The 14,116-nt window shown below is 43.7% G+C and overlaps 1 protein-coding gene across 3 annotated transcripts in view; it reads right to left on the bottom strand.

The window, feature by feature from the left end:
• Window positions 1-308: 308 nt before the first annotated feature.
• The window catches only part of cntnap5a (contactin associated protein family member 5a), a 141,351-nt gene continuing 127,543 nt past the window's right edge, over window positions 309-14,116 (bottom strand). For all 3 annotated transcript variants that reach the window (XM_073912676.1, XM_009304680.4, XM_068223603.2), the window contains 2 exons: window positions 7,968-8,042; window positions 309-3,240 (listed from right to left, as the gene is read on the bottom strand). In XM_073912676.1, coding sequence (XP_073768777.1) covers window positions 3,044-3,240; window positions 7,968-8,042 — 272 coding nt within the window. In that variant the 3' untranslated portion in view covers window positions 309-3,043. The remainder of the gene's footprint in view (window positions 3,241-7,967; window positions 8,043-14,116) is intronic.

The raw sequence follows: 14,116 nt of genomic DNA, 5'->3' as shown, positions 1-14,116 counted from the left end.
CATGTGAATGAAGGAAATGAAGAGTGAATAAATAAAGCAATTAAAGTGATTATACTGTGACAGGCACTGTTATGTGAAATGAGACTAAACTGCATTATAGACCAGAGGTTTAAAAGATGTATTAGTCTGCTAAGATCAAGTTCACAGTCATTTTCACATCAACTTTCCCATTTAACGCTCTTAAGCTAATCGTCAAAATTACCTTATTTTTTCTAAATGCTACAACTAATACCCCAATTATGCAGTAATACAAACTTCAAAAGTCATCTTCAGTTTAGTAATGGAGACTTGCAAAAAAATGAGACCCATTGATGAAAAAAGTCTCTTTTTTATTATTAAACATGTATTTACAATATAGCTGTACATTTACATTCATACAAAACAGCCCCTAAAATAATTGATATCAATAGAGGTACAAAATAGTTTGAGAGAGAAATATATCAAAGGACACTTCAGTTTCCAAAGAGAAAGAGAAAGATCTTTCAGTCCAGTCCTACATAATACACTTATCTTTGTGTTAACCGGGAACAAAATATCATCTGGATAAATAATATAAAACAAGAAATAATATATAAATAAAAAAACATTATGACGTCACTTACTGTGTGAAGACTATCTTGTGTACTGGAGAAAACAACAGTTAACACCTGTTTGTTCATTTCATAGACTTATTCAAGGAAGTGGTTGATGTTTAACAACCTGTTAAAATGTATAAATGTGATCAAATCTTTTCTGTTCAATACTGATTTTTGCATTACAAACAAATATTAATAATCTAACTGCTACAGTTACGACCTATTCTGAATTGTCTGTGATGATTCAGTTATCCAGATCACTGAAGGACATCTGGTGTTATTCGTATCATTTAGACTCATGTGAACTGATGCTGGAGGTTCAGTGATATTTACCGTTTCAGACAGGAATGAATAAGACACCTGATATTATCATCTGCCTGGTGATCTGATCTCTTCTGACGACCCATGGTCAGATTTCAGAAGAATGATCTCTGATTTCTAGAGAACTGTTCAATGTAGTTTTAGTCAAACTGTACCATTTCTCTATCACTGTATTTTAATGCTGGATCTCCAGAAACATATAACAAAAGTATCAGGTTTTGCTTGCTATTATTGTTTTATTAATCCAGTCATGAATGAATAATGTTAAATACGGGTGTAGATGATTTGAACTCTATAGGACGTGTTGGACTTGATAGCGAGCTTTATTATTAGTGTGACATTTGACAAGTTGTGTAATGTCATTGTGTGTGACGAGGTTAAATACCAGGAAATCATCATCAGTTTACAATGTCGACAGAGGAATGTGTCCAGGTAACTCGAAGAACTCAGTCAGTCCAGATTCACATTAAGGTTCAACAGTTAGGGATCAATTAGATTTTTATTGTTTGTGCCTATGTTTGTTTGTTTCAAAAATAAGTCTCTTATTCTCACCAGGGCTACATTTATCTGATCAAAATTTTTGGACCACACAACCAGTAATTTAAAACTAGTCTTTTCTTAGACAATTTTTGGTTCAGATGCAATTACAGGTCTTTATAAATTCTGAATACTGAGAAAATTGCCTTTAAATTTGTCTAATTGAAGTGCTTAGCAATGCACATTATTAATAAAAAAAGTGTAGTGATATATCTTAAATAGAAAATGTACAAAATGTCTTTATGGATTACATAATATTTTAATGATTATTGGCATAAAGTAAATCATTTTGACCCATACACTGTATTGTTAACTATTGCCAAAATAAACTCATGCAACATAAGACTGGTTTTGTACTCCAGGGTGTTATTCAATAAAAAAAGAGATTTTTTAAAAATATAAATTTAGATGTATTAACATATCTTAAAATGTAATTTAGTCCTGTGATGTAAAAGCTGACATTTCAGCATCATTACTCGAGGCTTTGGTGTCACTTGATCCTACAGAATTATTTCCAATAAGCTGATTTGGTGCTCAAGAAACATTTAAAGTTTATTATGAGTAGAACATTCACAAGAACGTAATTTAATGGAGCTACAAATCTGGTTGCATGTTTTACAGTAGTGTATTTTATGTGAGGAAAGAAAATAAAGTAGCTAAACTGGTTAAGGTTTAGTTTAGATATAGGTTTCAGGATAATACATACCTACTATACTGTAGTTATTATCCAGTTTATACAATTACTATGAAAAGTATCTGAAACTGCACTGTTAAAAAAAGCTATAAATTTTTTTTCTCCCCTTATAACTGTCAGTTTTAATCAAATAAAAGTATCCTTGTAGAATAAAAGCATTCAATTACAATTAAAAATCAAATTGACCCCTTACAGTAGGATTTGTCTGTTATCAATATAGCAGATATTTCACATTATAACACATTGAACTCTAAAATATTTTTGCACATTGTTTTGATTTCTGAATTAAGTCACATTACTGGACGAATTTGGTCTCTGTTAGCAGATTATTTGTAAAACAAAATTATTTTGCTAAGGGCAGTTTGTCCTGCAATTATTTTTATGCATGGACACATTTCATTACTAACAATGCTATGAGGCAGAATAACGTAAAACTATTAGCCAGGCTTTGACAAGCTTCTATCCTCAGCCTGAAGTATTATTCTATTCAGAAAAGTGTGCCACCTTCTTCTCAAAATGTTGCCACTTTCAAGATGTTTTTGGCAACCTAAAAAATTGTCACCGGCTTAGAATATGTGTGTGTTTCGTCTTGTTAACAGTATGATTAACACTTGAGAATCTGCATTCATGCACTACAGATGACAGCGTCACTATCCAATTCGGCTTCTATTCAGAGGGCAATTTACTGAGTTAATACCAACACCTCCTAACACACCACTCACATCCCATTAATGACCTAAAGTTGATTAATCCAACACTTGGGGCAAGCACTGTGAAAACTACAAGCTACTACTTACACAGATCAGACGTTTCCGCTGTTCCCAAAGTGAGGAAATTTTCAACTAAGCATCCGTACTGGACACAACACATTTGCTGTGGGAGAGCTGAACTGAAAGCTACAGGGCCGGACTGTCTATCAGATGTAGTACTCCTGCATGCTGTCTCTCATGGACTTATGAAGGTGAAACTCTGCCCTGTAAGCAGCTTCAAGGCTACGCTGGTGCTCCTTTTCTTGCAGTGAGGCAGTTCTTTGAGCTTGTCGATGTTGGTAAAGGAAGCGGAGCATCACTGCCAACACGCAGACGGTACTGAACACTGCTGCCGTCACCACACCTAACAATTACAACAGACAGGAGGATTATAGGTGAATTATGGTGGAAATGAGGCTGCTCACACAAGATGCATTTATGCATTTATATGAAGCTGAATTGCGTGCAATGGAACAAATGTAAAAAATTCAACACTTTCAGATCCAAAAAAAAAAAAAGGTAATCAACATTGAACTGTTCAAAGCTGTCTTTTGAGTAGAGGTTTGCATAGATGTTACAGTGTAACATCATAAATGCACTGTTAGACCTTACCGGGTTTTTTTACAGTAGAACACTGGCAACACTGTTGCCAGCCACTCACTGTAAAAGTTCGGTTACAGTAAGTAACTGGCAACGGTGTTGCCAGTTAATTACTGCAACTGAACCATTACAGTGAGTGGCTGGCAACAGTGTTGCCAGTTATTTACTGTAACTGAACCATTACAGTAAGTGGCTGGCAACAGTGTTGCCAGTTATTTACTGTAACTGAACCGATACAGTGAGTAGCTGGCAACAGTGTTGCCAGTTAATTACTGTAATAGAGCAGCAGTGGTAACTAACTGGAAACTGTAGTGTTAATTACTGTATTGTAGTGTTACAAGTCACAGCATTATACTGCATACAAATTAATAGTATGTCATATACAGTTATTGTAGTGTTACTAAAATTAATCAGTATTCTTAGCTGTTATTAAAAAATAGAAGGCATAACATTTTTCAGACAAATTTATTTTATTGTTTTGGCACCAAACAAATAAATAACAGAAAAAGTATAACAAAATTAAGAAATCAGCAGATATAAATATTGTCTTGCATATTACAGGTCTGCACAGTAAGGCTGCGGTCACATTAACGTTTGAGCATGCAAAATTCTGTCATACTGCATTGCGAAGTGGAATTAAACAAAGCGAGTAGTGGAATTAAAATAATTAGAGATTGAAAAAGCAAGCCAGAGAGGTCATGTTTTGATCTTTGATTGGTCTCAAGCAATCACATGATGTGATTTCGCATGTCAGCGTTCTCCAAGCTTGATCTTTCCAATGCTGCGAATTATGAAATTTGTTGCATGAGCTATCAGTCCAGGTCTGCAGTACTCACATGCGTATAAATGGAAGTAAAGGGAGAAAAGTGCAGTGTGACCGGGACTTTAAGCTGTAACTCTAATTAAACACACCTGATCAAACTAATTAAGGCTTGTCAGAAATCTACAGGTAATGTTGAAGCAGGGTGGGTACTAAACTCTGCTGCGCTGCAGTTCTCCAGGAACTTGGAGTTTGAACCCCATGGTATATAGCAGGGGTGCTCAAATCCTGTTCCTGGATATCTACCTTCCTGCAGATTTCAGTTGGTACCCATATCAAACACACCTGCCTGTAATTATCAAGTGGTGTTCAGGTCCTAATTAATTGGTTTAGGTGTGTTTGATATGGATAGCAACTGAAATCTTCAGGAAGGTAGATCAGCAAATAAACAGCAAAAAACACAACATAATTATTTTAAATTTTAAAGTTTTAAATAAATAAAAACTGTGTCAAATCTCAATAAAAAGTTTAAAATAGTTATAAAAAATAAAAATAAAGTTGGCAACACCGAAAAACCAAAGGATCCAATATTTTATTGTTATAATTATCTCATGACAACAAACTTTTTTATTGTTTCAAATATAAATTCATAGGTGGAAACACTGCTCTGAAAAATACTTAGCAACAAACTCACAACCTGGGACCGGACAGTGGAGCTTTTGTGTGTGGATGGCTATGTGTATCATGTTTTTGTGATTCCCTGTGATGATGTGCACATGTTCCCTTACTGAGATGATGGAATTTAATTTTGGCTTAGTTGCCAGAAAGATACATACAACTGTTAGCATCTGTACATTATGGCAGTGTGCAATATAAAATAAATACATATTCTTAAACAAAAGTAATGTAAGAAGTTATATGAGGAGAGGCTAACTAGCTAACAATGTAGCTTTCAAGTACACAGTTCAAGATAACAACAATATAAGTTAAAACACAGCCTTATTATAGAAACCTTCAAAAACATTTGAACACATTTTACTTACTCATTGTAGATTCTTATTTAAAGCCTAAAACATATCAGACTCTTCATCTGAATTGATGGACAGAGAATAGAGCGCACTCAGCAGTAAACAAATCAAACACCTGGCTCCCTTAAAGGGCCAGCATTTTCTGAAAACTCTTTCTAACATCTTTGTGTTTAGAACAAGACAGACAGCCTGTGGGAGTGTGTGGTGATGCCTAAATCATTATTTTCTGCCTTTAAAATGCACGTCTCTATAAATAGCAACATAAACCGTCAGAGAAGATGGGACAGTAATGGTTGAACATTAATTTGCTATTTATTGTCAGTTATATCTGTAATGCGTACATAAAGTAAATTACTGTAATTTATTCTTTGCACTACACAATTTCATACAAAGTCTACTCCTTTTACAGTAAAATAATATGTGTTAATAAATAATAAATGTTTCCTTTTACTACAGCAAAACACTGGCTATTTTACAGTTATTTACTGCACAATCTACAGAGTAACAGTGCAGTTATACTAATTAAACACACCTGATCAAACTAAATCTAAAGGTAGTGTGTTGAAGCAGGGCTGGAACTAAATTCTGCTGGGCTGCGGCCCTCCAGGAGTTTGACATCTCTGGTACATAGCTTATTTTCAAAGGAATTGCCTACATTTATCACAATCATGCACATATCATTGAATAAAAACAATAAAACTATAAAAACTTCATCCAAAGCAAATAAATAAATAAATAAATAATCTGATCCTCATGTTGTTCCAAACCTGTAGTAATAATAAGAATAAAAAACAAATAACCTGATTAATACATTTATTTAGGAAAGTCTTTATAATATACTGTTAATGCCATTTTACCTACTTCATTTGAAGTTTTCCAAACAAATTAATTGAGTCTCTGCAAAAATGTATGTACATGCTGTTTAAGATATTTTTTAAATAACACATTTTTATTTAGCAAAATACTAATATTCAGCTTAAAGTGCAATTTATAAGCTTAACTATAGGCTAAACTAGGCTAATTATATTAATTATAGAAAAGTAAACAAAGTTATAAAAATGATTGTGATAATTTGGTTGCTCTGTGTGAATATTTTTGCCTTTAAATGCATCTCGTCGATATCTTTACCTTTTAATTAGCTCTGTGACTTTGACATTGGTTGACTCCTAATACTCAATGTTAAAAACATAAAAGGAACCAAAGAAAACACAGAGATGGCTGCAGAGAAATTTAACTTATCATCAATGCATTGTCTTACTTTCTCCTCAATACTGACCATTCACATACCAAAACTGAACAGTATATATATATATATATATATATATATATATATATATATATATATATATATATATATATATAGCAACATAAAGCATCAGAGTACATGGGGTAATAATGGTTGAGCAGTAATTTACCATTTATTATCACAGTAACTATCTGTAATGGGTACATAAAGTAAATTACTGTAATTTATTCTTTGCACTACAAAATTTCATACAAATCCTGCTCCTTTTACAGTAAAATACTGTTTATTTTTATTACAGCAAAACACTGGCTATTTTACAGTTATTTACTGCATAATCTACAGTAAGGGTTAACAGTGTGTGACATGTCAGTTCAGGTCAAAAGTTTGGGGTCAGTTTTTTTATTTTCATGAATAGTTGATTATTTATGAAATAATCAATTTATTATTATGAAATAGTTAATTATTTATTAAAATTTTAAATAACTGTTAATTGTATAATTGTTAATAATAATTATTATTAATTTTAGAGTGATTTCTGAAGGATCATGTGCATCTTAAGACTGGAATAATGAAAATTCAACTTTAAAATCACTGGATTAAATGATTAAATTAATTGATAAACTACTTTTGAACAGTTATTTTATAGTGCAATAACATTTCACAATTTTATTTTACTGTATCAACTGTACTGATAACAAGTTACATTTAGGTTAAATTACTTGAGCTCTGGTTTCCCCTACAGTATCTATGAGTGTGTGTGTGTGTGTATGAATGAGAGATAAGTTTCCCAGTACAATGCAGGGTTGCAGATGGAAGGGCATCCGCTGCGTAAAACATATGCCAGAATAGTTGGCAGTTTATTCCGTTCTGGTGACCCCTGATAAATCAGGGATTAGGCCAAAGGAAAATGAATAAACAAATGACCTAAAATCAATTTCTGTAATAACGATGCTATGCCTAATATATTTAATAATGTAAATTACCACAGAAAGTATTTATGATTTGTATATTTAAATTATTCTGTATTGTAAATAATGGAAAGGATATGAAACATTTCAAATATGTGACTGTGCTCATAATGTTAATCTTAAAAAAAAATGTAGGACTTGTAAAACAGAATAAATTACTTGTACACACAATGATAAGAAATATGCTATTGGATGCCATTCTTGAATAATCTCGTTCTACAAATTCTCTTTCTCGTTTAATGGAAAATTATGCTGCCGACAAATAACAAACAGTGAACAATCCCTCGTGACAGTTTGAATGGAGATTTTATTACCATAAGTTACCGCGCACAACAAATTACCAAAACAAAGTCATTACCCATTTCTAAAATAAAGGGAGCAAAAAGAAAAGATGAACATAAACAATACGTGTGATAGTGAAAGCTCATTTCATACTTCACTGACTGTTACAAATGAAACAATGAAGCAGATCGAGGTGGTAAAACAAACCTCCGATTACAGCGGAATCAGGCTGACTGGCGTCTTCATGATGCTTGTTATCTTTTCCCACCTCCTCGCCATGATCTACAGGAGCGCGACACATGCGGCACACAAGAAAAAAAGTACAGATTAAGCTGCAGAGAGATGCGCTTTCTCTGATAGCACAATATATACAGTAAGTACAACATGCATTTTTTGCCTTTTTTTTTCCAAGAGTTGACTATTTTGGCTTTTTCTCTTTATTCAGTATTTACAGTTATTTTTTTGTCCCAATCTATTAATCTAAGATGTGTGCTTTGGTTGTGGCAACTCTATGTAAAAATTAGTGGTGGGCCGTTATTGACGTTAACAAGAGACTCTTGTCTGGTGATAAAAATATATCGCTGTTAATCTATTCTCAAAGTTGGGTTGGCAACTAACTTTCATAGCCTACGGACAATTTAGCCTACCCAATTCACCTGTACCACATGTCTTTGGACTGTGGGGGAAACCAGAGCACCCGGAGGAAACCCATGCGAAGGTAGGGAGAACATGTAAACACACAGAAACGCCAACTGAGCCGAGGTTCGAACCAGCGACCCAGCGACCTTCTTGCTGTGAGGCGACAGCACTACCTACTGCACCACTGCCTCGCCCATTAGACAATAATATAATTAAGGTGTTTACGTGAAGTGCTTTCATGTAAGAGTTTCCTGTAACTTTGAGTCACTTTAACTGTTGTTCCCCTTCGGGGGGAACTCCAGCACTATAAGTGGATTTGATTGTAAAATCCAAGCATTGGGAGGTTCGGTTCAGAAGCTACTCGTCTGAAAGAGTATTGAACGGGCCAATTAAGAATGAATTGGCAGCGCAAGCCTGCGCAGGTGAGCGGCATAAGCAATCAACTGAGTATATAAGCTCACCTGGCGCCAGCAGACGCTATCCTTTTCGCTTCAGAGCCTTTTCTGATCGAGCTTATGAGGGTTCCTCCTGCTGATCTACAGCCATTCGAGAGAACGATTTTCATCCCGGTCCAGAGCGAGTCCACGCAGCGGCAGACGGTCGAGCTGGGTATCTCCCTTGCCTGGCGTCCCTTTGGGTCCGGTCCTCCAAGAGCGGTGCGTATTGTTGCAAATCCTAAAAGAGCAACACAGTCGTGCAGCACGTCCTTTTCAGGATGGCGCTCCGACTGTGCGTTTCTGGTTGCGGGGGTTTCCTGGCTCCGGATGATGGACACGATCACTGCATTACATGTTTGGGGGTCCAGCATGTTAATGTGGTGCTCGGGGGCGGTTCATGTCGTCACTGCGATGCCATGACCGTTGCGCAGTTGAGATCGCGGTTAGCTTTCGTAAGAGAGCGAGCCACCCCAGTTGCCTCCTGTTCTGCAGCGGGCGCTCGGGCAGATCTGAGGGCTTCAGCGAAAGACAATCCGCCGCCCACGGGCTCGCGGACCTCTCGCTCCTCCAAGCGCTCCATCCAAGCTTCGGGTACTGAGAGTGATCCGTCTAATCAGATGGTAGCTCTCACGCTCGCTGACACCGGAGATCAGATGTCCTCCGCGGCATCGGAGGGCGGGCTTTCATTGTCCGACGATGATCCGGACCCGCTCGCCCCCTCTGGGCAAGCGAGCGCCGTCAAAACGGATCCTGAAGCGGACATGTTGGCCGTGCTTTCTCGGGCTGCTTCGGCCGTCGGGTTGGAGATGGTTTATCCCCCAGCCCCGCGGCCGGACCGACTAGATGGGTGTTACGTAGAGGATCAGAAGGCGAAGCCTTCGAAGCCTCTCGTCCCCTTCTTCCCGGAAGTGCACAGTAGGCTTACGCAGTCCTGGAGGGCACCTTTCTCTGCCCGCGCTGCGTCCGCCTCCGCCCTCACCACCCTGGATGGTGGAGCTGCCAGGGGGTATGAGGCGATCCCGCAGGTGGAGCGCGCCATTGCGGTCAATCTTTGTCCGCGTGGCGCCCCCGCTTTGCGTGGTCCGCCCCGTCTCCCGTCCAAAGCCTGTAAGTTTTCTGCCTCCCTCGGAGCTAGAGCTTACAAGGCTGCGGGCCAGGCAGCTTCCGCCTTGCATGCGATGGCCACCTACCAGCGCTACCAAGCGCAGGCGCTGGCTGAGCTGCACGAGGGTGGGTCTAACCCAGGCTTGTTACACGAGCTGCGTACGGCGACCGACTATGCTCTCCGGACCACTAAGTCCGCCGCCTGCGCACTGGGGAGGACGATGTCCACACTTGTGGTCCAGGAACGCCACCTCTGGCTAAACCTGGCAGATATGCGCGATGTCGACAAAGTTCGCTTTCTTGACGCGCCCATATCCCAGGCTGGCCTGTTCGGCGACACCGTCGGTGAATTCACCCAGGAGTTCAAGGCGGTGAGCGAGCAGTCGGATGCGATGGCCAGAGTCATCTATCGGCGGGGCCGTAAGCCCGCTCCATCCCCGGCCGAGCCATCCACCTCCGCTGTTCCTCGCCGAGGGCGCCCGCCAACGGCCGATGCCCCGCCCCCGCCTCCGCCTCCGGCGAAGCGAGCGCGTCGAGCACGCCGAAAGCCGGTAGCCCCTCCTGCCCAGGGCGCCGCTAAGTCCGGTAAACGGACCGCGAAGCGTCCCTGAGACAGGCCATCCGGAGAAGAGGAGACTTGCTCTTTCCCCGCTGGAGGGCGGGGCCCAAAATCCAACGGTACTTTTCAGTGCCACCAAAGTTTCGATCAAAGAGCATTTTCTCCCTTCCCCGGATGTGACAGCTCAAGCCCCGCCAGTCTGGGACGCGCTGCCTCTCAGCTCGCAGGGCTTGCATGCTCCGCCAGCGGCTCTCGGGCGCTGGGGGGACGGTCTCCCTTCTCCCAGCCCCCAAGCCCCCTCTCAGGAGTCAGGGTGCGGAGCCAGAGCGAAACGCTCTCCTCCAGCTCTTCTGTGGGACCCTCGCGCTCCCCGGATCAGCACACCCGCTCCTTGCTGCCCCTCCGCGGGTACGTCAACGATTGCTGCGATGACGTCATTAGCGAGGGCTCTGCCTGCTTGGTTAGCGCGGGCCAGCCCCTCGCGGTGGCTCATACGCACGATCAGACTCGGCTACGAACTACAGTTCTCCAAACGGCCTCCCAGGTTTACGGGCGTGTATTTCACCAGGGTCAATCCCCTGTCCGCCCCTGTCTTGCGAGAGGAGATTACTGCCCTCCTGGCGAAGGGTGCAATCGAGCCGGTGCCTCCAGCCGAGATGGAGAGCGGGTTTTACAGCCCGTACTTCATCGTACCCAAAAAGAGCGGTGGGTCACGGCCAATCCTAGATCTGCGCGTTTTGAATCGCTGCCTTCACAAGCTGCCGTTCAGAATGCTTACGCAGAGGCGCATCCTCCGATGCGTTCGTCCTCAGGATTGGTTTGCAGCCATAGACCTGAAGGACGCGTATTTTCATGTCTCCATTCTTCCACGCCACCGTCAGTTTCTGCGGTTTGCGTTCGAAGGTCGAGCATGGCAGTACAAGGTCCTCCCCTTCGGGCTCTCTCTGTCTCCGCGGGTCTTCACCAAACTCGCGGAGGGTGCCCTAGCACCTCTGCGGCTTGCGGGCATCCGCGTACTCAATTATCTCGACGACTGGCTGATTTTAGCCCACTCTCGGGAGCAATTGACTGCGCACAGAGACGAGGTGCTCCGGCATCTCCGCCTATTGGGGTTGCAGGTCAACTGGGAAAAGAGCAAACTCGCCCCGGTGCAGAGGATCTCTTTTCTCGGGATGGAGCTGGACTCGGTCACCATGGTAGCGCGCCTCTCCGGAGAGCGCGCTCGCCTGCTGCTGAACTGTCTGAGGGAGCTCGACAGCAAGTTAGTGGTCCCACTGAAATATTTTCAGAGGCTCCTGGGGCATATGGCTTCCGCTGCGGCCGTCACGCCGCTCGGATTGCTCCATATGAGACCACTTCAGCACTGGCTTCAAGATCGAGTTCCGAGACGCGCATGGCATGCGGGCACACACCGAGTCTCTGTTACTGCGCTGTGTCGCCGCACCCTCAGCCCCTGGAACGACCCCTCGTTCCTGCAGGCCGGTGTGCCTCTGGGACAGGCGTCCAGTCATGTTGTTGTTTCGACAGATGCTTCCAGCACAGGCTGGGGAGCCGTGTGTCGCGGGCATGCAGCTGCGGGCCTGTGGGTAGGTGCCCAGCTGCATTGGCACATCAATCGCCTAGAGCTGTTGGCAGTGTTCCTTGCTCTCCGCCGTTTTTCTCCGGTGCTGGGGCAGCAACACGTGCTGGTCAGGACGGACAGTACGGCGGCGGCGGCGTATATCAACCGCATGGGGGGTATGCGCTCTCGCCGCATGTCTCAGCTCGCCCGCCGTCTGCTCCTCTGGAGTCACCCGCGGCTGAAGTCGCTGCGCGCCATTCACATCCCAGGTATGCTCAACCGTGCAGCCGATGTGCTCTCACGGCAGCAGATTCACTCTGGAGAATGGAGACTCCACCCCGAGTCTGTCCAGCTGATATGGGCGCGATTCGGGGAGGCCCAGATCGATCTGTTTGCTTCCCCCGAGAACGCTCATTGCCAGTTGTTTTATTCCCTGACCGAGGGCTCTCTCGGCACGGATGCACTGGCCCACAGCTGGCCTCGGGGCATACGCAAGTATGCGTTTCCCCCAGTGAGCCTGATCGCGCAGTTAATGTGCAAGGTCAGGGAGGACGAGGAGCAGGTTTTGTTAGTTGCGCCCCTCTGGCCCAACCGAACCTGGATATCAGAGCTCTCCCTCCTCGCGACGGCCCTCCCTTGGCAGATCCCTTTGAGAGAGGAACTACTTTCTCAGGGACAAGGCACCGTCTGGCACCCTCGTCCCGATCTCTGGAACCTCCACGTGTGGTCCATAGACGCGAGGAAGACTTAGGTAACCTGCCGCCCGCGGTGGTTGATACCATCACTCAGGCTAGAGCCCCCTCCACGAGGCGCGCCTACGCCCTGAAGTGGAGTCTATTCACTGAGTGGTGTGTCTCTCGCAGAGAAGACCCCCGATCTTGCCAGATCAGTGTTGTGCTCTCTTTCCTTCAAGAGAAGCTGGACAGCAGGCTGTCGCCCTCCACTCTCAAGGTTTACGTTGCTGCCATCTCCGCTCACCATGACGCGGTGGCTGGCGGCACCGTGGGAAAGCATAACCTCATCATCCGGTTCCTCAGAGGCGCTAGGCGAATTAATCCAACTCGCCCCCCTCTCACGCCCTCTTGGGATCTCGCCCTCGTTCTTACGAGCCTGCGATTTGATCCCTTCGAGCCACTCGATACAGTATCTTTAAGATTTCTGTCCCTGAAGACAGCTCTGCTGGTCGCTTTGGCCTCCATTAAGAGGGTCGGGGACCTGGAGGCATTTTCGGTCAGTGACTCGTGCCTGGAATTCGGGCCGGGATTTTCTCACGTTATTCTGAGACCCCGCCCGGGTTATGTGCCCAAAGTTCCTACCACTCCTTTTAGAGATCAGGTAGTAACCCTGCAAGCGCTGCCCCCGGAGGAGGCAGACCCAGCCCTGTCATTACTTTGTCCAGTTCGCGCTCTGCGCATTTATGTGGACCGTACTCAGAACTTTAGATCTTCTGAGCAGCTCTTTGTCTGTTATGGCGGACGGCAGCAGGGAAGTGCCGTGTCTAAACAACGTTTATCCCACTGGATTGTGGAGGCCATTTCTTGTGCTTATTTGAGCAGAGGCCAGCCGCGCCCCCCAGGAGTGCATGCGCACTCCACTCGGAGCGTTGCATCCTCTTGGGCGTGTGCGCGTGGCGCCTCTTTAGCAGACATTTGTAGAGCTGCGGGCTGGGCGACACCCAACACATTTGCAAGATTTTATAATCTGCGAGTGGAGCCGGGTTCCTCAAGGGTGTTAGGTACCTTTGGTGATTGAGGAAACAACTCGGTAGGTGTTGTACACGCTTGCGGTGCCTTTTTTTCCCTAACACGGAGAGATGTGCACCCTCCTGTCTGTCAGTAAAGTTCCCCATTCGGTGAGCCCTGCAGATTCCTCCGAGGCCCCCAGCACTGACTCAGCGGAGGAGTCACTTGCTGGCCCATTACGTAGTAGGTCTGCCCGCTGGTCAGCCCGCGTTTTGGGTATAGGTGCCTGCTATGACCGATCCCCGCTGGTGATCCCCATATGCTTTTCCGCCACGGTTAAGTTCCCCCCCTGGGCGGACCCGTGCTTTCCCTAT

The sequence above is a fragment of the Danio rerio genome, chromosome 9, assembly GCF_049306965.1.
Source record: "Danio rerio strain Tuebingen ecotype United States chromosome 9, GRCz12tu, whole genome shotgun sequence".
Taxonomy (NCBI): domain Eukaryota; kingdom Metazoa; phylum Chordata; class Actinopteri; order Cypriniformes; family Danionidae; genus Danio; species Danio rerio.
Note: the sequence above shows the minus strand (reverse complement) of the source record. Positions and strands in the feature narration are given on the sequence as shown.